This window comes from Populus nigra, chromosome 14 (assembly GCF_951802175.1).
Source record: "Populus nigra chromosome 14, ddPopNigr1.1, whole genome shotgun sequence".
NCBI classification, from domain to species: domain Eukaryota; kingdom Viridiplantae; phylum Streptophyta; class Magnoliopsida; order Malpighiales; family Salicaceae; genus Populus; species Populus nigra.
The window spans coordinates 9696730-9722737 of record NC_084865.1 but is presented as its reverse complement, the minus strand read 5'-3'; the positions used below and the strand labels follow the sequence as shown (position 1 = coordinate 9722737).

General features: G+C 31.2%; 2 protein-coding genes and 1 long non-coding RNA gene across 3 annotated transcripts; 2 read left to right on the top strand and 1 right to left on the bottom strand.

Annotated features, from left to right (window-relative positions):
• The first annotated feature begins 3051 nt into the window (after positions 1-3051).
• Positions 3052-5794, top strand: LOC133672839 (uncharacterized). Its single transcript, XR_009834905.1, has 4 exons — positions 3052-3793; positions 3882-4008; positions 4091-4446; positions 4704-5794. It is a non-coding gene; the product is annotated as an uncharacterized LOC133672839 (long non-coding RNA).
• A 217-nt stretch (positions 5795-6011) lies between these two features.
• On the bottom strand, positions 6012-15924 carry LOC133672838 (uncharacterized). The gene is made up of 9 exons (XM_062093378.1): positions 15434-15924; positions 15202-15321; positions 9299-9408; positions 9062-9205; positions 8549-8647; positions 7793-7869; positions 7502-7610; positions 7040-7368; positions 6012-6362 (listed from the first exon to the last, which is right to left on the bottom strand). The coding sequence occupies exons 1-9, from the start codon at positions 15586-15588 to the stop codon at positions 6270-6272; spliced, it is 1236 nt and encodes a 411-aa protein (XP_061949362.1). The 5' UTR covers positions 15589-15924; the 3' UTR covers positions 6012-6269.
• An 838-nt stretch (positions 15925-16762) lies between these two features.
• On the top strand, positions 16763-22269 carry LOC133673365 (casein kinase II subunit alpha-2-like). Its single transcript, XM_062094114.1, has 10 exons — positions 16763-17205; positions 17284-17413; positions 18021-18215; positions 18874-19031; positions 19983-20073; positions 20379-20444; positions 21317-21399; positions 21479-21542; positions 21642-21710; positions 21918-22269. Exons 1-10 carry the CDS (start codon positions 16778-16780, stop codon positions 21972-21974), a joined length of 1341 nt encoding a protein of 446 aa, XP_061950098.1. The 5' UTR covers positions 16763-16777; the 3' UTR covers positions 21975-22269.
• Positions 22270-26008: the final 3739 nt, after the last annotated feature.

Below are 26008 nucleotides of genomic sequence, written 5' to 3'. Positions count from 1 at the left end.
GGCAGAATTCAGATGTCATCTTTGAAAACTCATATCTCCCTCATATTACATCGTTTTTGGCTGAAATTTTGAGCGTTTATATAACTTTGAGTCATGAATCCAAAACAATTGAGTTTGCATCAATTGGACTTCTGTAGCTCTAGATATTCAAGTTGGAATGGCCGAAGGTCAACACTGGCAGATTGCGAGATTTGACATTGAAGGCTGCGATTTCCATGCTCTTCCTTATTTTATTTTCTTTCCTTAGATGTCCAGAAAGGTATGGATGTTACCTTTTTAATTCCACTAGAATCACTTCATTTCAACCTCTAGAGCTCACGCTCTGCACAAAACATCATTTGAAGGTCAAATCTGCCAATTATCTCCAATTTACTCCTTTTTACATCTTTCATCCAAAAGTGCCTTCAAAACATAAAACAAAGAATATCAAGGCATTTTATATATAAAACATAGGCAAAACACTAGTTAAATGTGGGTGAAACTATTGAATAATATGGTTGCATCAATATATGGGGAAAATATTGTTTCCTATGCCACTATTCACTTTATCACAATTCATTGTGGATTGTTATAGTGGATTTTTTTCAATTTGGTCATCAACGTTTTTTTCTCCTCAATTCAATCCTTTTGTGGTTAAATTAATGGCCAATTGGCTCTAATTTGTTTAACAAGGATAAGATAAATATACGAAGGATCCAAGTAAAAAGGAGTGGAAAACTTGGTGGCACCTTCAAAGTTTGCGTGAAAAGTTCATTTTGGTTATTATAATTTCTATTTTTATTGTTTTAACTATTTTGGTTTTTGAAATTTTAATTTTGATCCAGAACTTTATTTTCTTTATTTTTTTAGTCCTTGATTTGAGAGATAAAAAGTCACTAGATTATATGGTAGAAAGAGAAAGTATTGGTTGACACCAATTTAGATTATGAAAAAGTTGATCTTGGTGTCAAATTCGTTATGGGGAGTCTCACCTTTGTATTCTTTATCCTTTCCATCATCTAAAATGGTAAATCTAAGTTTGGAAAGTTTTGTTTTTATTTTAGGTTGTTTTTGGGTTTTTGGGTTGTTATTTTGTTTATAAGTATGTTGATAAGTTTGTCAAAATATATTAATTTCTAGGTATTTCAGATAAAAAAAATTAGTTGAAAATTAAGGCCTGAATTTTTAATGACATTCTAGTCATCTAAAATTGGGAAAGTAGGCCACGCACTACCTATTTTTTTTTATAAAAACAATAAGGGAAAAATAACAAGTTATTTGCCCCTTGAAAAATAAAAATAAAACAACTCAGCCGAGGCGCACGAGCCTAGGCTAAAAGGCCCACATCTTTAGGTCTATTTTTTGCGTTAAATTTTTTTCCCTTTCATTTTTATCCTTTGGTGTTGGGTTTTAATTAAAATTTTTATTGACTATTTTTTTAGTTTTTTAAAATTTTTATGATGTTTTTAATAAAATATAATTTGATTTTTACTTAATTTAATAATACGTTTTCAAAGATTTTTTTTTCTAATTTTAGGAGGCATTCTTTTTATGCAGCTTTACTTAATTTTTTTTCTCTTTAATTCGATTAAAATGTTTTCTTGTTTGTTTTTATTATTATTTTATTAAATAAAATATTGGTTCCAATAAACATTGTTATTAAATACAAATGAGTTTATGGCTCATATTTCAAGATCAAATATCTACATCCACATATATCTCTCAACTTTTCAGTTTATTTTTTGGTTAAATATTCTTTGGTTTTTACTGAGTTTTCACAAAAAAGATAACATTTTTTTATAATATGTACAATCTTATATAATATTTTTTTTCTTTAATTTTTTTCAATTAATTTCATGTTTCTATTATCATTTGATTAAATTAAAAAAATTAATTTTAATAAAAAAATTTATTAAACACAACCGGGTAAATGACTCGAATTGTGAGATCGAATATTCTAAACTACTTCAATCTCTTAAATTTTTTAATTTAATATTTGTTTATGGTTAACATTTTTTATATTTATTGACACAAATTAATCTCAATATATATATATATAGACACACATATTATTTACTCTTGATATTTTTAAATTAAAAGCACACTGAGAAAGTCTATATATTTATTTTATTTTATTCTGAAAAAAAAAAATTCGTCGCCGCGGGTTAGCTAGAATGAATTATTAATACGTGATAGTGGGTGCATGTGCTTGAGCATGTGGTTAAGGATGTGACAAGGGAGTTGTCTTTATTAGCAATATATCGGATAGATTTCAGAATTTGGCACGTCAGATTGAGAGTGATGATGGAAAATCCAAAAGGTGGCGCGTGGCTTGGAGAAGAAGACCTTTTGGCTTGGAGATGTCATGGTCTCCGCGAACGTGGCGTGCTTATCCTCAGTGTCAGGCATGCATGCCACCTTCCCACTTGCAAGGGTTCACATAGACTTTTGCCAATAAAACCAAAAAAACCAGCACAGCAGCGGATAGAAAAAGAAATTCCTCACCAATTGACATTCCCGACGTCTGCTAATGAGACTTCAGGGTGTTTGAAATTTTTTTTAAAATGTTTTTATATAGTTTTATGTAAATATATCAACATACTTTTTCAAAAATACGTGACCCGTTGGTTACCAAGGGCCATTTTCCCTCCAGCTGTTGAAGTTCTTGTATCTATCGATAGACACCGGTGTATAATCAGGGGTTCAAATTGGTATTACAAGAACCCAGAAAGTTTCAAGTCTGGAATTTCAATTATTATCCTTTTCTTCTTCATCATGGTAACCAGAAACGATAGCCATAAATTTCAAGCCGAAGAAAGGATATTAAAATTCAAAATAGGGATTCTGGGACCATTTGCCACTGTACAACAACATATCATAAGCCCCTAAGAACTGCGATGCTGGGGGACCATGCATTGCCACTGAGAAAAAGCTATAGAGAGCAACATGCCTGTATAAGAACAAACAAAACCTAAAATCATGATGAAATACAGGCAATATCTCTAAGATTCTGATTTGTGGGCTCGTCCAGTGAAGGCAATTTGGATTAGATTTAAGCCTACTTTCCATCGCTAAATGATAGTGGTTCTTTTAAATTCAAAGCACATAATCATGAACCGCCCAGCTTTCCAATCACTGCATGGCATCTTTTAGTACAAGTTGTAAAGGACGAAGCACATGTTGAATCATATCAAGATGCCGCGCAAATCAACATAGACGATCCATTATAAAGAGTTAAAAGGAAAAAGCTCAACAAGTAGACGCACTATTCCTTTAATCAGTGGCTAACTTTTGTTACCGCCAACCAAAATGGTTAAAAAAAACACAGGCTTTATAGACAGTTTCTCTAAAAATGTTTCAGAGACAATGTAGCCTTCGATATTGTTTAGCATCCATAATTTATGTGTGCGAGTTCAATCGATTCTCCAAGTGTCCTTCCATCCACTAAATATAGAGGACAGAGAAATGAAACTCTATGGTGGCTGTCAAGCTTTAACTGAATGAATCAAGTTTGCAGCAGCAGTACTTTGAACAACCCCAATGAAACATTTTCTGCCTTTTAATTACATTAAGATCGAAAGTTTGGGCGGAGAGCCATGGCAGAATATGGTGCACGATTGATCGTTCCCATAGATGTCAAAAAGAAGCCATGGGAGCAGAAACTTCCACTTCACAACCGGTGGCACCCAGAATACCACCAGTCGCAGAGGTAACAGTGGGAGAGCTTTCCGGGGTTGAGATGGTGGAATTCAGTGGAGATGGAATCACGAAGGAATACGCCACAGAGGACATCAAGAACGCTGATCCGTCTACCGTGAGTTGTAGCTACCTTCTTACTATTTCCGTAGTTTTCAATTTCTCTACTCTACATGTAACCGTATCATTTCGTGGTTTCTGTCTAGGAATTGCTTGAAAGGCATTTCATTAAAAAAAAAAAAAATCTAAGAGCAAACGATGATGCAGATATATAAAGCCTGTCCGAACTTCAAAAGTAGAAGTAGTAGGAGTCAGAAATCCAAGACAACAAAGGTACAACTGGGTCTTCAAATTCAAAATTTATTACCATGATCATTATCTTCTGCTAGTTTTCTTATCTTAAATCATTTTGCAGATACAGAACCTGAATCATGTACTCCTACTAATTATACAAGTTAACTCCTCTTCCAACGATGTTGTTTGGTTAACCTAATAATTTTACAACAAAAGATCACATTCTCAAGCTCTCTGCATCTCCACTGGTGTATTTATGGCTCCTTCAACCGCAAGACTAGTACTGCCAACAGACTTGAAGAAGCAGCCTTGGGAGCAAAAACTCCCTATCCACAACCGTTGGTCCCGAAATACCACCGGTTGCAGAGGTTAAAGCTGGAGAGGTCTTTCCAGTAGAGATGGTAGACTGGACCGGAGGTATGATCGATCGAGGATGATGATTCTGCAGTTGATGTAAAAACCATTGACCTATCAACTGTAAGTACGAATATTATTTTTCAGTTTGTTGAAAACAAAACCCTTCCGAACTGGTAGATTGCAGGTATATGTTCAACACAAACTAATGGAAGTAGGAGAACAAAGTAGTACCTGGTAGCGAAACATGCGTAGAAGTTTAGGAACTGCTCACAATTAACTTCATCAGAAGAACCTACAAAATTATTTTAAGCAAATCACTATGTGAACTTGATCTATTTGAATGATTGTTAACCATGGTTTCTTTGGAAACTGGTTAGGTTCATTATCTCAGTTTCCCAATCAGAGTTTTGGACAAGGATGGGAACCCAGCAAAGCCAGGTGATCTTCTTGCTGTTGAAAATATGCAACTTGGGTCCTCTCCCTCGAGATGAATGGGGTTTTGCAGCATATCATTTGACAGAGAAAATGGAGGTGGTTCCTTGACTGGCCATTTTCCTTGTGCAACCAAAGCTATTTGGCATAATTTTGAAGGAATACATGCTTATTCGCCTCAAATACCATCAACAAGGGGATAAAGTTTATTTGATAACTGATATAGAGAATACAATGGTGTTTCTCACAGATATATCTTTTGCTATCATGCTGTCCATGTGAAGGAAGGATTTCTGGAAAAGCCGATTCTCCTAATGCTGGTGCGTGCGACCTTTGCAGTCCCAATTAGCAGCTATCTGTGATCAGGTAGTTAATTCACATCCTATCTCCAGATTAACATACATTCTCAAATAGAATGTATGACGTTCTATTATCTGGTACCCAAGGGAGAATTGAACTGAAGAGCTATGCTATTCCTTCCCGTAATCCCAGACACTCTACTGATGCGAACTGGGGTTGACAGAATAGTTCACCTATTCAAACAATTACAGTATATAAGAGTTTACTTGTAACCTGCATGAACCTTAAATATCTTCACAGCAAACAAGAATCCTCATAATGGAAAAGCAAGGAGTAGTAGTTATCAGCAGCGAAGATTTGAAGACAGGAAAATGTCATCACTTTGCGTCCTTTGTGATTCTCCTGGGTTTTGAAATGGTGTTGGATGAGTGCACTGTGCAGGATATTCGTCCAAAGACAAAGGTGCCAAATGGACCCTGGCTTGTGAGGACACCAGATGTGTCCTAAAATGCACATATGATGGATATTTGCCCATAACTAAGAAACCCAGCGCTATGACTTGAACAGAAACACGGTGGTCAATAAAAACAGAAGATTTGGGCTAAATCTTTAAAGCCTATTGTATCGATGAGATAAAACATGCCACTACAAGCATGCTGAACAATAACAGATTGTCACAACGTATATATATCGCACTGAATTTTAGAGTCAAACAAAAATATAATTTATTCGATTATCTCAAACATTAACTAGAAAGAAATTATCTCAAACATCAACTAGAAAGAGCATTAGTTGCCATATAAACTCATTAGAAAGCACAATTGCAGCAACTAGCCCTTCAATTTTGCAAGGGCAAAGGTTCCACCAGAACTTGTAGGCAGAAGAACACAATCTACCATGTATAAAATATAGTTCAATAACTGACGACAATAGTAAAACACCATTTCCCACAGTTTAAGAAATTTCTTGTGTTCAAATAAACGGCAATAAGAATAATGCCCACGCAAGAGATAACATTTCTTGGAGTACGAACGTCAAATGACTGAAACAGAGTTGTGTGTCTTCAAAAACAGGTTTAGCCCTTCAGAAAGGAGAGCGAAGGATGTATGGATTAGTTCTTGTATGTTTATAAGAATAACCTCAAAACTTTAACAGGTAAAATGTATCCTCCTCCCACAGAATTATTAAAGCTGCTCTAGCGTAGCATCTGTTCAATAATATATCGAGAGTGTCCGATGGTGTGGAAGAGATGGATTTTGAACACCGTAAGCCCAGAGCCATAGGTCCAACTCCACACTCAGCACCTGAAAAAAAGGAGTCTTCACTGTTAACACAAATAGAATTCAAACAGCAGAAAATTGAGAATCAGCAAAAGAAAGAGGATTTATTTTAGCAAAAAGCCAGTTTTTTCTCTTGACAGAAGAAAACAAAAACTTCGTATGTTTACTGATCAGGAAAAAATGACTGATAATTAAAAGGGTATATATATATAATGGCAGAAGCAGTAAACTTGAAATATAAATTTATTTATTTTTCAAAATTTGCTTGGATTAACTATCAATTATGATAACGTCATGAGATTCTGACACCCAAGATGAAATTGTTAGGAAAGCAGATTGAGAATATTTGATAAACCATCACTAATGTGCAGGATTTTTTTTCCAAATACCAATAAATGGGTGCTGCCATTCTTATTTTAAAAGAAAATGCCTATCATGATGGTGTAGTCAAAAGTGATTATATGAAGATTGTTGCCAGAAGAGTAACATAAATTTAAAATATTTATAGAAATTACACTGGTCAATATATACATTTACAAAATATGGCATCACAGTCAGATTTCTTCCCCAAGAGATCACAAGTTCAAATTCCAGCAGGAAGTAGAGCAATCATTCTCCATTTATGTGTAACCAATATAAAAACTCTACAGAACGCAGACAGAAAAATATTTTTTAAAAAAAAGCTGTCAGTTCCACCATACCTGTTTTCCTAATTTTACACTAATCAGGTCCCTCATTTTCTCCACAGCATATATGGAACAGGCTCGTAATTCAACTTCCTCCTCACTTCCTGAAACTATTTCTTTATTAGACTCAATTATGCTGGCAAGGGTTGAACTATATTTTAGCACACCAAGCTTCCGCAGCATAGCTGGGACAATATAGTCTGCAAATATAGTGATGGAGCTAATGTCATTGAATTCTCCATATCCTTGGCCTTTGAAAGCACCATATAGATCAGCAGCAAATATCTGAGCTCTTTTATACAAGAATATCTGGTGGCCTTTGTAAACAGAGTGGTCTCGAAAGCCTGAAACATCCCAATTGTGTACAATCATTGTTTAAGTATCCTCGCAAGTTAACTGTAGTATCTTCACATACAACCATGTCAAGATACATATCTATTGAATTGGAGTTGATGATGAAAAACTGTAAAAAATTACCAGGAAAGTGACTGGCTATAGTGGCAACAAGCTTTGCAGCTGATCTCCCACAGGATTCCACTAGATTCGATGCTTTACCCCCAAAACTTCTTTCCAGCTCAAAACCAACCTATATCAAGAAGTCAAATGATATCAAACGACTTATTAGATCACAAGACTAAGAAATTGAATGAAATTAGATGCAGATTGATACCAATGAACTCAAAGACTAAGATATTTGCTTAATAATCCACAAAAAAATTAAAATGGAAACAATGTTAATTGGCAAATAATTCTAAATGAAAAGGTAACCTCATGCAGCAGACGAACTCGTTCGTCCTCCAGAGGAAGTGGTCGGGGCCACTTTAACAAGTTGCGTAATTGAAGACCTGGCAACAAGAATTGTGGTCTTTCAATATTTATCAAAAAACCTTATACCCTATACTGCAAAAAGTGTAGAAATTGTATCCAGAAATGCATTTCAAGAAACATTAAATTTTAAAAAAGAAAAAAAGGAAATAGAAAAGGTCAATGATTAAAACTTAAAAATTAATTCCATCATCTAGAAATTAGAATTAAATACTTTCAGGGCACTTTGAGAAGGAACAGGAATGAATGTTGAAAGGTCGATTCCTTCATGTGGACATCAGATTAAATTCTAGTTCCAGTATAGTGCTTGTTGCTCAACTGAATTTAAATTTCATGCAATGCCGAAGACAAATACCACATTTAGAATGTTAAACCATATGCATCATATATTCAGCTTTAATACAAGGAATAGCAACTTCTACACTAAGAATTTAGGCTGCCATGAATAGAGAGACAATCAACAAGTTAAAGGCACCAGTGAAATTCAATTTGCTTGTGAGTCGTCAATACTTCCTCCAATCTTTTTATGGAAGTCTCAATCCCTTTTTCTTTTTGCTTCAATCCAAATATTTTTTGAAATCTGAGAAGGAACTCGTTATATATATAAGTGTAAATGTAGCACTATGTGCTTGCAATCATTTAAACAGCAGTGTATATATAAAATGATTCAATCCAACATTTCAAAAGAAGTGTAATTACCGGTGATTTTTTGCAGATGATCAGCATCAAATACAGATTTGTCATTTTCCAAAGCCTCCTTTAACCCCGAAGCCAAATCATCATAATTTAAGTTCTTGTCTATAAAAAAAATCACAAAACATATGATAACATTTTAAAAAGAGAAAGATTAGCCAAGCAAACCACACAAACTTTGTATCAAACATCTCAAAAAAAAAAAAAACAACCTGTCCAGGGGATTCTAGAGATGACATTCAAATAAGTTGGCTACATAGGATAATTTTAAAAAGCGAAAATCTTTAATAACATTTTAAGCTGAAACTAAAGAATAAAGATAGGAAAAAAAAATTGAATTCGCTGGCTGCCTTGCCTTTCCATCAATTAAAAGGACAATTAAGCATCTTGAAGCAATGTTTTTTACCATAGGAACCAATCAATCTCCTGAACAATGAAGTAACAAAAGCCAAAATACAGACATGCAGAGCAATGAAGTAACAAATTTACAGGGTTCCCAAGCAAAGAAGAAAGAAATACCAGGCCAAAAGCAAAAATTGAGCGTGTCCAAAACAAAGAGGTACTGAACGGTGAGAGGTCCGTTGTCAAAATAATGAATCCCTTCAAAATCCCACTCTATTTTCGGAATCTTATCTTGAATATTCTCGACTACTTTCTCTAACCCTGCATGCCACACCACAAACATTCATCAATTATTTTATTTTCTTTTATAATAAAAAAGAAAGAAAAGAAAATGTGACATCGTTAAGGGCGGACCTGCAGAGTCGACAACAACGTGAGAGGAGCGGTTGGCGACGAAGGCAGCGGTTGCTTTGACCTGGTCCATAGCTGTCCCGAATGCACTGCACCGGCTGCTGCTGCTGTTGCTGCGTTTGACAGTAGCAGACAGTTTTTGAATTCTACCAACCCTAGCAGGTAGATACTATAAAATAACCCAAGGGAAGTGTTTCGGTCGTCAAAGGTTTGCTTCTTCTTTTTTTTTAAGTATAAATCCTCCGTCTGGATACAGGATATAATTTATTAAATTTTACGATCGTTTTTAGAAACAATACAATAAAAAATTCAATATCAATTAAAATGTAAATTTTATTAAAAATATCTTTACTGTCAGACACAAAATACTATAACACTTTATAATTATAATTAGAGGGTCAGATAGGAGATTATGTTTGCATGTGAACCAAATACAAGTGCATGTTCTTAACTATTTCCACGGATGGTCGCTTTCCACCTTCGTGGTTTGGACTTTGGTCCTCTCCTCTGTCTGTGGATTGCGTTTAGACCATTCATTTTTCCCTCGTCATCCGTGTTTTGGTTTTCACGTGAAGCTTGTAGACCATAGCGTGGACCAGTTCCACTTTCTTCCAGGTTCTTCGTAGTTTCTGTTTTTTAAATTATTTTTTATTTAAAAAATATTAAATTAATTTTTTAGATGTTTTTATATTATTTGATATAAAAAATATTATTTTTAATTAAAAATACTTTTAAAACTATCATACAAAACAATATCAAATTCATTTCAGTAGAGTTTGGGATTAAATGTAGGGTGTTTTTAAAATGTCTTTTATGTAAAAATATATTAAAATAATATTTTTATATATTTTTTTCTGTTTTTAATATCATCATATCAAAATAATTAAAAAAACTAAAAATATTAATTTAAAATTATAAAAAAACCTCAAAATTTTAGTAAAATATAATCCAACCGCACTCCCAAACAGTATCTTCATTAAGCCTCATTTGATGGTGGAATCCATAATTTTTTACTCCCTTTTGAAAACTTAGTTTATAAAATCATTTTTTCTGTAAAAAATTAAATGAGTAGGAAATACTTTCCAAATACAGTTAAAATTAAAATAACGTGCCAAAAACGATAATAAAATAATTATATAATAGATGTGAACCTATTCAGAAGTCTATATTTTTTTCATAAAAAAAATAATATTTAGAAATTGTAGCCGCATTTTAAAGAAAGAAAAAAACTCTACATCCCATGTTATAACTCTGAATTTAATTTTTAATTAGATAATAAAAAAAATGTAGAAAATAAACTTTGATTTCAAGAGCAGAAAAATAATGTAATGTAATTTTCAGCCAATTAAATATAAAAGAATAAAATTAAAAAAAAAATCACCTCACATAAATGTAATATAACACCTTGAGTCTTATAATGCAATTTTAACTTTTCTATTAATCATGTACGTGCAAAAAATAATATCACTCTTTAGACCTCTCTCTCAAAGTTTTTTCCACTTTAACACAATCATAGGTGTATTGTTGCCTTACATACCATTAATGGTAACATCATGCTCTAGAAAGTACTTAATAGTAGAAGGGCTTTTATTATTTGGATTTTCATTGAGCACTTTGACATTTGGAAACGTACGAGCCGATTCAATAGTCAATTATTGAATAAAAAAGAAATGTGTGAGCATTGTTTTTTTTTTTAATGTGATAAAATATTTAAAATGATGATGAAAGATTTTACTACTGTATCAAATTAATTGATCATTATATATATTAATAAATACAAAAAAAAATTATATAGCTTATTCAACCTAGCATGTCAAAAGCAAACTTGCCATCTCGTTTAAATAGCAATGTAGTTAAAAAACAAAATTCCATGTTGTTTTAGTCTTAACCTTTACCTAACCCATCTTAAATGAGAAGTAACATGTTGTTAAATGATTAAATCATAAAAAAAAAAAAATTAGGGAGTGGAATGAAAGGATGAAGATACATTATACTAACTGAAGTTAATACCTAAAATTTATGACCCAGGTAATAGACACAATTATAATGAGTTAACCTGGTAGAACAATCTGTGTCTTTTTTCTCTTTCTTATTCTCTTCCTGATTAGCCTTAGATTGGGTCCTAATTGACCTAGGGTTGGATTAAATCTAAAACAAAATTGAAGAGTTATAAAAAAATTGCAAATGAAATTTTAAAAAAAAAATATTGAATGGAAAAACTAAAAAAAAATGACAAGCATAAAAAAAAAAGAACAAACTCAAATGAATCTCCTAAACCTAGGTTAATTTTCTAAACCCGCAATCCGTGAAATTCCTGACTCAGGTTCAACCAAGAAGGTCAACTCCCAATTAATCTAATGTTGAATGATGAAATTGAAAAAATATATATCAATTTTGAAAATTTACAAAAGAAAAAAATATCAAAAAAATGAGGATCAAATCTGATAGAAAAAATCGGAGAATGAAATTGTAAAACAAATTCAATTTCAAAAATTATCTCAAATAAAATAAATAGCAATCAGAAGAATAATAAGAGCTAAATCTAACAGATGAAATTTTTTTGAAAAATGATGAAATTAAAAATATATTCTAATTTTATAAATAATTTTAAATAAAATAATTATCAATCAAAAGAACAAGGACCAAATCTGAAGAAAACAAAAAACTGAAGGGTTATTATGAGAAATTGGAGGGCCATACATACACCATCCTGGAAGCCACCGTTTAGCAACCACATGACCCCTCACGCGCCGTCTGAGCCTGTTTATTTTTGCGTTTCAAAAGCACTTTTAAAAAAATTTAAATTTTTATTTATTTTTTTCTTTGTTTCAAATTAATATTTTTTTTAGTGTTTTCAAATCATTTTGATATGCTGATGTCAAAATGATTTAAAAAAATAAAAATATATATTATTTTGATGCATTTTCAAGCGAAAAACATTTAAAAAGCAACCACTACCACACTCCTAAACACCCCTTAATGGCATAGAAACTCCCAACATGTTTGTATGTATATTGCACGCGCCAACCACTTTCTATTTTTAAATAAAATTTTATATCTATTTAAATAATGATTTTCCATGACCTACTTGATTATAATAAAAAAAAATTAAGATGAAAATATAAAAAAAGCTTGAGGTCACCAGCTAAAGAGTTTTTAAGTTTAAAGGTAATTTAACTATTTTATTGTGCTTTAAGAATTAAAAAGACAAAACAACTTCTTGATGACAGTTTATTATTATTATTTTTAGAATAATTTAGTTATTTTATTATACAAAAAAAATAACCAGGCCAAAAAGTTTTGTTTTTTGAAAATAATAAAATCATCATTTTACTATTCTAATTCATAGTATAAACGAGTCTAGAGCTACACTATTTTACATCATTAAACACCACTTTCCCATTTTAGTTTTTTTTTCTTAGTAGGTTGTATGTTCGTCCTCCATGTTTAAATGTGTTTGTTTTTTAAGTAGCTTTTCTGGTTATGGTTTTAAAAAAATAAGTTTAAAAAACATGTGGTTAGGCGTGGTTAGTTAGATTTAGATACGTGTTTTGTAAAATTTTTGGTTGAGGTTTATATGCAACAAAAAACATGTCTAAAATGTTTGGTAGTTGTGGTTGTGGTTGCTTTTTAAAGTAAAAAGCACTTTGAAATGCATTAAAATAATGTATTTTTATTTTTAAAAAATTATTTTTGATATCAGTGCATCAAAATGATCTAAAACACAAAAAAATTATTTGAAGCAAAGAAAAAAATAAAAAAAATATTAATTTTTTTTCAGAAGCGTTTTTGAAACGCAAAAACAAACAGTGTTTTACGAAATGCAGTTAAAAAAGCAAGTAAAAACTGATTCATGAAAATTATATTTCAAACTCAATTTTTTAGTGGGTAAAATATAAAACATAATTTTTACCGTTATCAAATACTTTACTGTGTTTTTTACACCTTAAATGTAATAGCAGGTGCAAAACAAATACACTAGTACACTTGCTTGATGAAGAATAACAAGTTTAGTAAAAGAACATATTCCGTCAAAGAATCACAATTTCAGTTTTTGCGCTTTTAAGTTAAAATTAAGCCTTTTCTCAAAGAACCAAGTTCAATGAAGGTTTCATTTTAATGGTAAACATATATCTAAGGCATTTTTTTTTACCTTAAACCAACAATAACTTATGCTAAATTATATATATATAAAAAATTGCAACAAAAAGATAGGGTTTCTTTTGGGAATTAAGAAAACAATTAAAAAGGATTTTTTAGAGGTTTTGTTTGCTATTCTAAAACTATCAAGTTAATCTAAATATTTTATGAATTATTGCTATTTTAATTTTAAAAATAGGATTAAGGTTTCCCATACCCTTTTTTTTTAGCTTTGATTCATATGAAAATCAAAGTAAACTAGCAACAACAACCTTCAATCAACTAATTTTTTCAATTTCTTAAGTTTTTTTTTTGTTGTTGTTGAAGATTTAGTATTTTGTTTTATATTCACACCATCTATCTTTGATTTTGAAGAGAGGGAGAGTACATAGATAAAAGAAAGTGAGTTAGATGAGAATATTAAGAGAAATTATTCAGTTGTCATTAGGGGTTAGTTCATTATACAATAGAGGTAATTTAGTCTTCTCAATATTTTAGAGTAACTTTTAAAAACACATGGTGTTCATTGTAATTTACATAAAAAAGAAAGAAAGAAAGAAAACTTTAAGGGATGTCAATTAAAATGAGGCTAAACTCAAAAAACCTTCTTAGTCACTTGAGAATTAGTTATTATACTGTCAATTTTAATTTTAATTATATTTGAAATCAAATCCTTTTATTACTCTTTCTTTGATTCCTTCCATATTATATATGTAAAACTAATTAAATAACTTTCATGCTCTAATTTGAAATTTCTTCTATAGAATTAATTTTAAATTTTTGAAATAAAATTTGCTTTCATAATTTTAATTTCCTATCTATTTTTTTTTAAAAGAGGGTTTTTAGTTCCTACGATTTTTTTTAGACAAAAGAAGGGTTTAAGTTGCTAGTTTTCTTTTTTTAAAAAAAAATCAAAGCAAAAATTCCTGGGTGGAGAATTAAAATTAAGTTAAACTAGTCAAGGCTTTCATAAAATTAGAATCATTTAAGATTTAGTTCATATACTTTCAATTATAGTTGTGACCTTTCTTATACTTTGGTATATTTGAAATCAAATTTTTTCCAATATTCTATCTATATTTTGCAAATAAAACTAATGAAATGACTAAATACTTTTAATGTCAATCATCTTTAACCAAACTAATCCAGTTTTACATTTATTTTTATAGAATTAATTTTAAGTATTAGAAATAAAATTTATATTATAATTTTAATTCTCCATCCAAAAATTTTGGTTTTAATATTTTCTAAAATAAGAAATTTTAAGGCTATTGTTGATTTTTTACGCAAAGAAGAAATGATATTTAGGCTGCTACTTTTAAAAAAAATTAAAATTAAAATTAAAATTTTTGGATGGAGAATTACAATTATGATTCAAAATTTTAAATTAATTATATAAAAAAATATAAAAACAATCAATTAGTTTGAAGTTTATCAGAGATTAGAGTATTTAAGTAATTTTTATTAGTTTTATATGCAAAATACAGAAATAATTTTTCATTTTTCATTTTATTTTTATACTAATTTATCAAAATCATTGAAAAACACTTAGTTTATTTTTTAATAAATTATGGATTAACTTGATTTATAAAATTATAGAAAGAATATGTGATAATGCGGCGCAAAATACATTTTAATTTTTTTAATTTAAAATATATAAAATATTTTTTTTTTGTTTAACACATTAAAAAACACTTACAAAATATTAATTTAATATATTTTTAAATAAAAAATAATTAAAAAAAAAACAAGTTAAACAACATTACCCTGAATGAGATACAAGGCGACATGGATGTGGTGGGATTATACCATTGCAAAGTTCCACACTATGCCAATTTATCAAATAGGTGGTGTGCATTCGAGACAATCTTCTCGAAGCTCGTTTCCTGTGGTGAAATAGTCACGCTTCTAAGGCTTTTCCAATCAAACACCATATAATTTAAGCAGACAATTTATAGCATCAGCCAAATAGTAGGTGACATTTGAGAAGATACTTACCCATGAAGATTGCTGGGTTTTGTTCTCAGTAGGTGCGCTGTAAGATTTGGGACCTCGGGCAGCAGTTGGTGGCAGATGAATTGGAGAGCTGACAATCGGCTCGCAAAGCCAAGAAAACAAGTTTCATGACTTGTCATGGAATTGGAATTTCCCATGGATCATGAGTGTTATTAGTGTGATAATTAAGGATGTTTAGCATTGCAAATAGCTTTTACTATTATAGTTTAATAAATAGATTAAAAAATTTATAAATTATAGTTTTTTTATAATTAAAGTTTTAAGATAAAATTTCAGGTAAATCTAATAAAATTAATTATGATGAATATTAACTAACTAAATATTTTAAAAAATATAGTTGAAGTAAAATACAGTTTAAATATACTCTAAGTTCAGATTGGAGGCTTGAGGTGGAGCTCGTCGTCTTCACAGGGGTGTGAAGAAAAAGGACAGAACTCAGAAGTATATATAAAGTTTTATTAGGTGTCTAGCAGGTTTGCTTCTAAATTAGGTATTTCATGAATAAAAAACTAGAAGGCGGCTCTGCCAATAGACAACGAGGCGGCTCTGCCAATAAGAACATCCTCGTTTGTTTGTAATGATTTTTATTTTTATTTTTATTTTGTCTTATGACTAAACAACTTTAAAATTATCGACAACATGGAGAACAAAGGGAAAAAGAAAAGAAAAAGAAAAGGAAAAGGAAAAAGAAAAGGAAATCTCCGAGCCACATACACAAAATACCAAACTTACCAATCTGGATCAAGTCCTTTAGCCAACATTAAGTGGTGCAAATGCCTATGTTTTCTAACTGACTTAACTTTTTCAAGTCTTAGGAGCAAAAATATCCAAGTATCACCTTAAATAAAGACAAGAAAATCCAACTTTTTTTTTAATAAAAAAAGAAAAAGAAAATTAAGGCATAATTTTGTACACGTGGAATGAGAGTAAAAACCGGGTTCTTTCATATAAAATTTGGGTAAATACACAACTCACACTTGTAGGGCTTAAGATATTTTCCAATTATGTTAATAAAAGGAAAGGGAGTAGTATGAGATTGAACGGGAAATTTAATTTATAAAATTGGTCATTAGAGAGCTGAATTGAAAACATTTATATAGTTAGAGGAGTAGTATGAGATTGAATGGGAAATTTAATTTATAAAATTGGTAATTAGAGGGCTGAATTGAAAGCATTTATATAGTTAGAGTAGTGGTATGAGATTTGGCCATAAAGCGACTCCTTCTCCGGCTAACTAATTACACAGATAAAAACAGCACACTTTTATTATTATAAATTTATAATTACTTACATAATTATTTTTGCCTAATTAAACGAAGTGATTTGATGGCCATAAGGCCTTTTTTGCTACAGCAAAAACTCACAACAATCTTGAATCGTCAACGACAGAAGAAGAAGAACAATATCAACAAAACCCTCTTTTCTTCTCTTTTATTTATTCGCAATAATAATAATAATAATAATAATCCTTTTCTCTTCTCTTCTCCTCAATCATCATCCATTTCTACTCTCTTACGTCAATTCGCTTCTTCAACCACTGCCTTCTCTCACCAAAAACAAGGACAACAAGAGATACAACACCGTCTTCCTCACCGATTTAGGTCTTTGGTGCCTCCTCCGGACACGCTGGCTCAGAAAATTGGCAAATCGATTCGCCGTCCTGGCGCTCCTTCCAAGGCTAGGGTTTATGCTGATATCAATGTGACCCGTCCTAAAGACTATTGGGACTACGAGTCTCTAACCGTTCAATGGGGGTATATTCGTCTTTTTCCCTATCCTGTCGCTCTTAGATTGATTCTTGAAATTGGTGTATTTGTTGATTGGTTATGCAGGGAGCAGGATGATTATGAGGTGGTAAAGAAGGTTGGGAGGGGGAAATACAGTGAAGTTTTCGAGGGAGTGCATTGCACGGATAATGAGAAATGCATAATTAAGATTCTCAAACCCGTGAAGAAAAAGAAAGTTAGTAGATTTGTTTTGTTCTCCCTCTCTTGTTTCATGTTTGAAGTGATGTGTTGTTGTTCGATTCTTTTTGAGAATAGTAATCTTAGCGGTTCTTCTAGAATAATTTTGTTTATCCCTTATGTTTTGTGGATTAATAAATCATTTAATGAAGGTCTTATTGTGAAATGTTTTTTTTTTTAATTGTTCATCAAACAGAAAAACAGACCATCATTCTTACCATAGATATGTTGTAAATCTCTATGTCTGGTGGACAACGTTTCATCATGTTATTTACTTACACTTGCTGATCTTTCATCCCTTATTAGCTATTGCTTTGCACTTTCTGAACTTTGCACTCCTTGTTAGCTAACCACTCTGTAGCCTCAAGTTCCTTCGTGGTTCCCCTGGATTATGATCCAAAGCAACCTTGAGATGTTTGAGTGATAGCTTATGCCTGTGCTTAATCTTCAAAGAGAAGTTTTCTTCCTGCATGTGATTTAGTACACAGTATAGCTACCCTTTTCTTCTCTGTTTTGGTTTCACTATTTTTTGTCTTGTGGGCCTAGTCTATACTTTATAGGTTGCCTTTTTGGTGACTGACTTTGTTTTTTCGTACTTGATGCAGATTAAGAGAGAGATTAAAATACTGCAGAATCTCTGTGGAGGACCAAATATTGTGAAGTTGCTTGATATTGTTAGAGATCAACAATCAAAGACTCCAAGTCTCATTTTTGAATATGTGAATAATACTGATTTTAAAGTGCTTTATCCGACACTTTCAGACTTTGATATTAGGTATTACATCTACGAGCTTCTGAAGGTAAGCACATCATTTTCCTTTCTCTCCAACTGACAAGATCAGCATTAACCGCATAAAATGACATTGACACATGCATTTAAAAAGATGGAAAAGGCATTAACAGTATCTTACCTAATGCTTCTTGTCTCCAATTGTCTTTTTAGTGATGCAAGGTTGAAGTTCCTTTACATTGTGTACTAGATTAGATAGCCAGGTAGGAAGTTGGCTGTTGTCAAGTATGTTTCTCTTGCAATCATTCTAGCTCTAATGGTGGGGTGGTGATTTCTGTCCAGTGCTTCAGCAATGCATTTTATCTCAGCAATGCAGTTTATCTCCTCTCTTTATTGTAATTCTTTTGGATGGTGTAGAAAATGTAATCCTGATGTAAATATTGTTTGAACAAAATGAATGTGACATTTACTTGCCACCTTTGTGACATTTTTTGCTACTATGAAGAAGGCTGAGGCTGTGTATGTTGTTTCTAAAAGAGTGTTTTTCTGCTAACTCCCTTTGGAAGTTAGAGTGGTTTTGGAAATACCAGCCTAATTTTGAGAAACGATTGTTTGATTTATATTTGTGATAGATCCAGTGCAAACTTGCGATTCTGCTGTTTAATGTTAGTATTGTGGAATTGAAATTGTTTTGTTTAATCTTTAAGTATACGTATCCTTTTATGTAGGCATTGGATTATTGCCACTCACAAGGCATCATGCATCGAGATGTGAAGCCTCATAACGTCATGATTGATCATGAGCAGAGGAAACTTCGTCTGATAGATTGGGGGCTTGCAGAATTTTATCACCCTGGGAAAGAATACAATGTTCGTGTTGCTTCAAGGTTTGTCACTTTTTCATTAACTTTTGAAAATTTATGTTCCCATGTTTCTTTCTCTAGTCAATACCACTTGTTGTTCTTTTGTTTCCAGAAGCTGTTTTGGTCAATTAATGTTTCCCAGTTTTGTCTGGATTAACTCTGTTTGGGAACGTGACCCAAATGGCGTTTCACAAAAATTTGAATTTTTTTTTGCTTAAAATTAATTAATTAATTTTTTGTTTTTAGTTTGTTTTGATGTGCTGATGTCAAAAATGAATTTTAAAAAATAAAAAAACATTATTTTGATGTATTTTCGAGCGAAAAACACTTTCAAAAGCAACCGCTACCACAATACCAAACGCGACCTTAAAAGCCTTTGTTGCTGCTGCTGAAATGGTTGTGGCCACTAGAGTTATAAATAAATAGCAACTCTCAGCTTGTTTTAAGTAATGTATGCATTTATTTAGTAATTGAACTAAATAAACACAATAGTAATATCATATAACTAGGATTTATGCAACTTAATATGAGTTTATAACAATGTGTTAAAACTTGATGTTGTAATGGATCATGCTCCTATGCGGAAGGTTACTGCCAGTTCTGAAACAATCTATGAACCCATCCATCACTGAATTAAGCCCTCTTTGAATTTTGTCATTTTACTCAAACCGGTGAATTGATGTGGCAGTTTCTTTTAACTAAATAAATACAATAGTAATATCATATAACTAGGATAAATGCAACAAAATACAAGTTTATAACCATATGTTAAAACTTGATGATGTATTTGATAATTGATCATACTCCTATGCTTCCCTGTGGTTACTGCCGGTTCTTAAATGGTATCATATCCATCCAGTTCTTAAACCCATCCGTCTCTGAGTTAAGCCCTCTTTTTATTTTGTCATTTTACTCAAACCGGTGAATTGATGTGGCAATTCTTTTTTAATCTGTTATTCCATTTCTGATCTGCAGATACTTTAAAGGCCCTGAACTTCTTGTCGATCTGCAAGACTATGACTATTCTTTGGACTTGTGGAGCCTTGGTTGTATGTTTGCTGGAATGGTGGGTGTCCTCTCTAACTTCCACTTTTCTCATCTTGCACATTGTTTGTCGTGCGTGCAATAACACATGTCCACCTCAGAATTGTGGCCTGGTCCATTATGGCTTGCTTCTTTATGAACTTACATGACTGGCCTGCCATTGCTCTATGTACATGTATTAATGTCTATGATAGTGTTACTAATGCCATAGACAAGTGGACCTTGGTGTGCTTGCCTATTCTTGCTTGGATGGCAGATAGGGTAGAATGAATTTTGAGGTAATGCCAAAATATGTGGTAATCCCGTTATTGCTGTTGTGTTTTGCAGATATTCCGTAAGGAGCCATTCTTCTATGGGCATGATAATTATGATCAGCTGGTCAAAATAGCTAAGGTATGTGAAATGATTGGATAAAAGTTGAGTAAAAAATATCAGGAACACCCATCTTGTAAATCATTTCATCGACTTTCTAGATGACCATTGATCAGCAAGTGAGATCAATGTCTTTGGGTATCTTTTGGGCCTTGCCTTTTTTGTATTGGCCAGTTTGGTTAGGAAAGTTAGTTTACAAAAAATATGCTAAATTGCTTCCATGGTGTATAGCATGACAAATGAAGAGAAGGAGAAAGATAGCTAACACAGCCAAAGGCTGGTTGTCTGGGTCGAATAACCAGAAAGAAAGAACAAACTCTTTATGAAATTATCAAAATATAAAAATTGTTCTCATTACAGAAGTAACAGCCCTTAAATACTAGCAAAACCCCATGTAAATGAAATCCTAGCTCTTAAAAATAATTAAATTTTAGCCATCCAAACTATCACAAAAAATATTAAATGAATAAACTATTAAAAGAAAATCCTTAATTATAAGAAGGTGTCCATCAAATTTCAGCCCAGCTCTGGTATCTATCTGGATGCAAGGACCACATTGCAATGATTTGACCACCTGTGGAGATTTTGATTTTTAATATTTTTAGGATGAAAGTTGGAAATTCGGAGAGCTATAGGGATCAAACATACTTCATCTTGAGAGAGTGTGCATGTGTGTGCATGACTGGCTGCTTGCTTGCTAAGGCATTTCTGCTATTTTTCAGAAGCTTTTTTCCCCTAATGTACTTGATGGTGCCTGACAACCTATATGGCAGACTTGTCTTGCATTGACAGGCTTTGTATTTGTGGAATTTTACTGTAACATGCTTAGAACTTGTTTTAAGAATGTGATGGATAAAGATGGAAATGTAATCATTCTTGATCTTATGTGTCAGGTACTTGGAACAGATGAGCTGAATGCCTATTTGAATAGGTATCGCATAGAGTTAGATCTGCATCTTGCTGCACTTGTTGGGAGGTTGGTCATGTGTGCTGATAACTTCAATTGATTATATTTAGAGAACCAGTTCTCTTAAGAAAATTCTTTTCTTTTACAGGCATAGTCGGAAACCGTGGTCAAAGTTTATTAATGTTGACAATCAACATTTGGCAGTTCCTGAGGTAGAAATTCATTTATAAATTTAAAATGATTATTTGTTCATTGTTAAATATATTTTAAATCATGCCTTTTTCTTTCTTTTCTATTTCTCCTCTTTAAAGGCTGTTGACTTCCTCGACAAGTTGCTGCGATATGATCACCAAGAAAGGCCAACTGCAAAAGAAGCTATGGTATGCCCCTGCTCCTTGTCTGTTGACAAAAACCCTTGACTGGTGGTTTTTATTAACCTTGTCATATGCATCGCTATTGGTTGCTTTTTGACCTGTGGAGTAATTGAGGGGAGAATTGGGGGTGGGGGGTGGCAACCTTTCTTTTATTTGTTTCTTCACTCATATATCGTTGCTTTGTAAGTGGTGACCGACCTTGTTACCATGCAGGCCCATCCATACTTCTATCCAATTAGAAATGCAGAAAGCAGCAGAAGTCGTACCTAGTTTCAAATTTCAAGATGCTGTCAAGTCCTGGCTTCTCTTTGTTCTTTGTTGCGGCCTTCCTATGTAATCCGACTGAATATTATTATAATGGTGAGTTTGCATTTAGGGAAGTCCTTCATGCTTCTGTTGTTAAGAAGCCAGTCATTTTTTAATTCCCATTCCAGGCATCTTCTGGCTTAATATACTATTTTTTTTTCTCTGAACTTGTGTGCTCCTAATTTGGGAATAAATACTGATTTCAGATATTTTGTTTGGTTTTTTATCGTTTTTGTGATTAGATGATACGTTTGAATTTTCCCTTTGTCCTGGATTTTTTTTTTCTTTTGTGCGTGGGAATTATTGGTTTCAGAATAAATTGTTTGAACGTATATAAGATGTGGATCTATCAAGAAAGTGGGTTAATTTCAGTTTTGGAATAGAAGAGATGGAGAGAGTGAAGACTTGTCTTTCTATACTTTTCTTTTAAATTACATAAACTTACTAGACATATTTTATATTTTTGTTTTTGTCTCTGTCTTTGCCCCTTTTGTATTAGTCTCGCTTTTGTATTAGTCTCGCTTTTGTATTAGTCTCTTCTTCTAGGAATATTCACTATTTTGTACTTCAAATTTTTTTTTTTAAATTATGTATACAAATTGAATTAAAATTGATATAATTTAAGTGATTTAGGAAATGAAAACTATATATGAAAATAAATCATGTCAATTTTAACACATGATTTTCAACTAGTATATGTTAATTTAAGTAGATGGAATACGGAACGGTGGCTATTCCTGAAGTATGTGAATTATTCGTGGCTAGTTTTAAGTCTATTGTTTTTTTTGCGGGTTTCCTCATTTTTATTTATATTTTATTTCAAAAAATTCGTTATATATTGAAGTGTTTTAATTATGATATTGTTATTATCAATTTTCAATTTGTTTTATATTTTTTTCTCCAGCTTTATTCTAAATCATAAATTATCTTGATTATTAAATAAATAAAACCCCTCTTTTCTTTGGGACAAGGTTTTCTACCATAAATTATTATTATTTATTTATTAATTTGATTATTTAAGTAAATTCTCTGCAGTTTTTTTTTTTATCATAAATCTTTTTTTGTCCTTTTGAGTTATCAGTTTCTCACCTAACAACTTACAAAATTGCAATCAGTGGTGGAGTAATGGTGCATTTAGATGCAACTAGCTGTGGATGGGCTTGATTTATTTTGCATGAAAAGTAATGCTCAAATGCTGCAAACGTGTTTCACAGAAGCAAGATAAATTGACAATAGCAGATGAAATAAACTAAAAATAAATTATGATAAAATAAAAAATAATTTTTTTTTTAAAGGATATTGATGTAGCTCTATTCCCGCCTTATTAAATATGCTTAAAAAAATTGGTTTGATTCAATTTAAGTAAACATGAAAAATCTGGAACTTTGATAATAGGATCGAGTCAACCTCAGGTTATGTTACAAAATTTAGGGCCTAAATTATAAAATTTAGATAACTTGATAGAAAAAAAACATAAAAAAAAAATTATTGAGTTCATTTAAAAAAAAACAAAGGTCATTCTGAATTAATTTTTCAAACTTTTAACTCGAGTTATTATTAGAAGCATCCTATCTAGATTTAATTTTTAATCAATCAAATATTGAAAAATAAAATTAAAAAAATATTTTTTTATTATACAACAGGATTAAAAAATAGTAATTAAAAAAATAAAGATTAAAATTGAAACATAATAAAATTTATCTTTGATACGAGGTGAAATTGAAAAGAAAAATCAATTTTACAAAAGCATTAAAAAAATCAAAAGAATAAGTATCAAAATTAAAATAACAAATACAAATAAATTTTTTATTGAAGGATGAAATTAAAAAGAAAAATCAATTTAACAAAAGACAAAAAAAACCAAATTGGAAAAAAACCACATTCTAAATTAAGACTGAAGGACAAAATTCAAAACAAATAAAAGTTTTATTAAAAAGCCAAGAACAAAAATAAAAAATCAAAAGAATAAGAATGAAAGTAAAAATTCTTATTGGAAGGAGAAAAAAAAGAGAGGGAATAAATAGAAAATGTCATTGGTGACAAACCGTACCACTAATGACTATACGCCTCGCTCCAAATAAAAAAGAACACAACGACGCTTTCAATTAAATGACAAAAAGGGTTTTGGCAGTTGAGAAGCTCTGGATGCGTTGTTCGAAGGACGACGCCTCCTACATGTTAGTATGTGTGTAGCATGCGTTAACAACTTTTTATTGTTTTTTTACTTTTATATTTAGTTAAATATCAAATTGTCCTAAAGGGGATGTTTGAGACTGTAGTGCATGGTGCTTTTTAAAATAACTTTTTTTTTATTTGAAAATGAATTTTTTTTTCATATTCTTTTTATTTTTGATACCTATACATCAAAATTATAAAAAATACTAAAAAAGTATAAAGTTAATGTTTTTTCAAGCAAAAAACACTTTTGAAAAGTATCTAAAAGCATAAGCTATACCAAACACATTATAAGTTGACATGATAATAATAAAAAAATCATGGTAAAGCTTAACATTTTGTTTGAGAAAACACTTTGTTTTCTTTTTTTTTTGAAGAATTTCTTTTCTTATTTATATGTTTGGACAAAGATTGTTCTAATCACCTTGGTGAATGTATCTTTTCACTTATTTTGTAACCCTCTGTATCTTATACTTAAAAATTCAGGTAATTATATATATATATATATATATATATATATATATATATATATATATATATACATCATTCACTCACCATCTAATAACTTATCAATGCGTTCAATAATACAAAATTTATAAATTTCACATTAATGTCTTTTCAACACTTTCTAAAAATTATGTACATATAAGTTATTTTCAAATATTTCTTAAATAGATACATGGATCCATTCAACCTTGTAGATTAGATTTTCAAGAAAATACTTGTAATACATAAAAGTCATATTAATAAAAGCTAAACCACGTGGGGATTTTATTGTAGCTCAATACACATATTATTATGGATTGCTACAAAGAAATTATTCTTTTACCCTTGAGTGACTTAAATTTAAGCCTTTAATCTAGGGGTTTTTTATACATATAAGTCATTTTCAAATATTTCTTAAATAGATACATGGATCCATTCAACCCTGTAGATTAGATTTTCAAGAAAATACTTGTAATACATAAAAGTCATATTAATAAAAGCTAAACCACGTGAGGATTTTATTGTAGCTCAATCATATTATTATGGATTGCTACAAAGAAATTATTCTTTTACCCTTGAGTGACTTAAATTTAAGCCTTTAATCTAGGGGTCTTTTGATCTTTTTCTCTAGCTCAGTAGTCATTAAAAGATTGTTTTGGGTTGTATGTGTCTCTTCAAATTTTTTAACACAGTAAAAATATTCTTTTACCCCTAGAGTCAACAAAAATTAGAACTATTAACCAAAGGCTTTCTTGGCTTTCCACAATATTCATAACAGTAAAAATATTTCTGTCTTCAAGATTAAAAAAAAAAGAAAGATGGATGGTTGGACAAGGGTATTTCAGGTTTTATCAATTTTCATGTACAGTAAAATAAAGTTTAGCCTTAGAAAGACAAAAAATAAGCTTTGCCTTTGCGGGTATTTTGGTATTTTCACTTGGATATTTTGTGTAATTAAGAGGACCATGAGGTGTTTTTGTATTTTTCATGTTTTATTTTTTATTTTTTAATTGAAAAGCTGTCAACACATGTTCCACACGCACCAGCAAGTGGGTGGCGTCCGTACCATTTAAGTAGCGCGTGTGATGCTGTCCGGTGGCCAAATATGATCATCCGCCACTCCCTAGATGCTCTTTCACATGGTGTGGTGCGTCTAGACTTATAATGGTTGGATTGCCATTAATAATCATTTTTGTTTTGTTTTTTTTTTACTTTTCTCTCTCCTGACAACTAAAGTGCACAATTGTTCTCTTCGTTTGTTATTTTTCAATTTCAGTCCTCATTCTTTGAATTTCTTATTTTGTTTTTATTTTTTTATAGAAGTTTTGTTTTTTTTT

Excerpts from the sequence above, each read along its gene's own strand:
- LOC133672838 (XM_062093378.1), bottom strand. The coding sequence starts at position 15,588 with ATGGGAAATTCCAATTCCATGACAAGTCATGAAACTTGTTTTCTTGGC. Across the intron at positions 7,870-8,548 it reads TCATCTGCAAAAAATCACCG|GTCTTCAATTACGCAACTTG; the intron begins GTAATTACACTT and ends TCTTGTTGCCAG. Across the intron at positions 7,611-7,792 it reads GAGTTCGTCTGCTGCATGAG|GTTGGTTTTGAGCTGGAAAG; the intron begins GTTACCTTTTCA and ends TTCTTGATATAG.
- LOC133673365 (XM_062094114.1), top strand. The coding sequence starts at position 16,778 with ATGGCCATAAGGCCTTTTTTGCTACAGCAAAAACTCACAACAATCTTG. Across the intron at positions 17,414-18,020 it reads AACCCGTGAAGAAAAAGAAA|ATTAAGAGAGAGATTAAAAT; the intron begins GTTAGTAGATTT and ends TACTTGATGCAG. Across the intron at positions 20,074-20,378 it reads GTTGTATGTTTGCTGGAATG|ATATTCCGTAAGGAGCCATT; the intron begins GTGGGTGTCCTC and ends TGTGTTTTGCAG.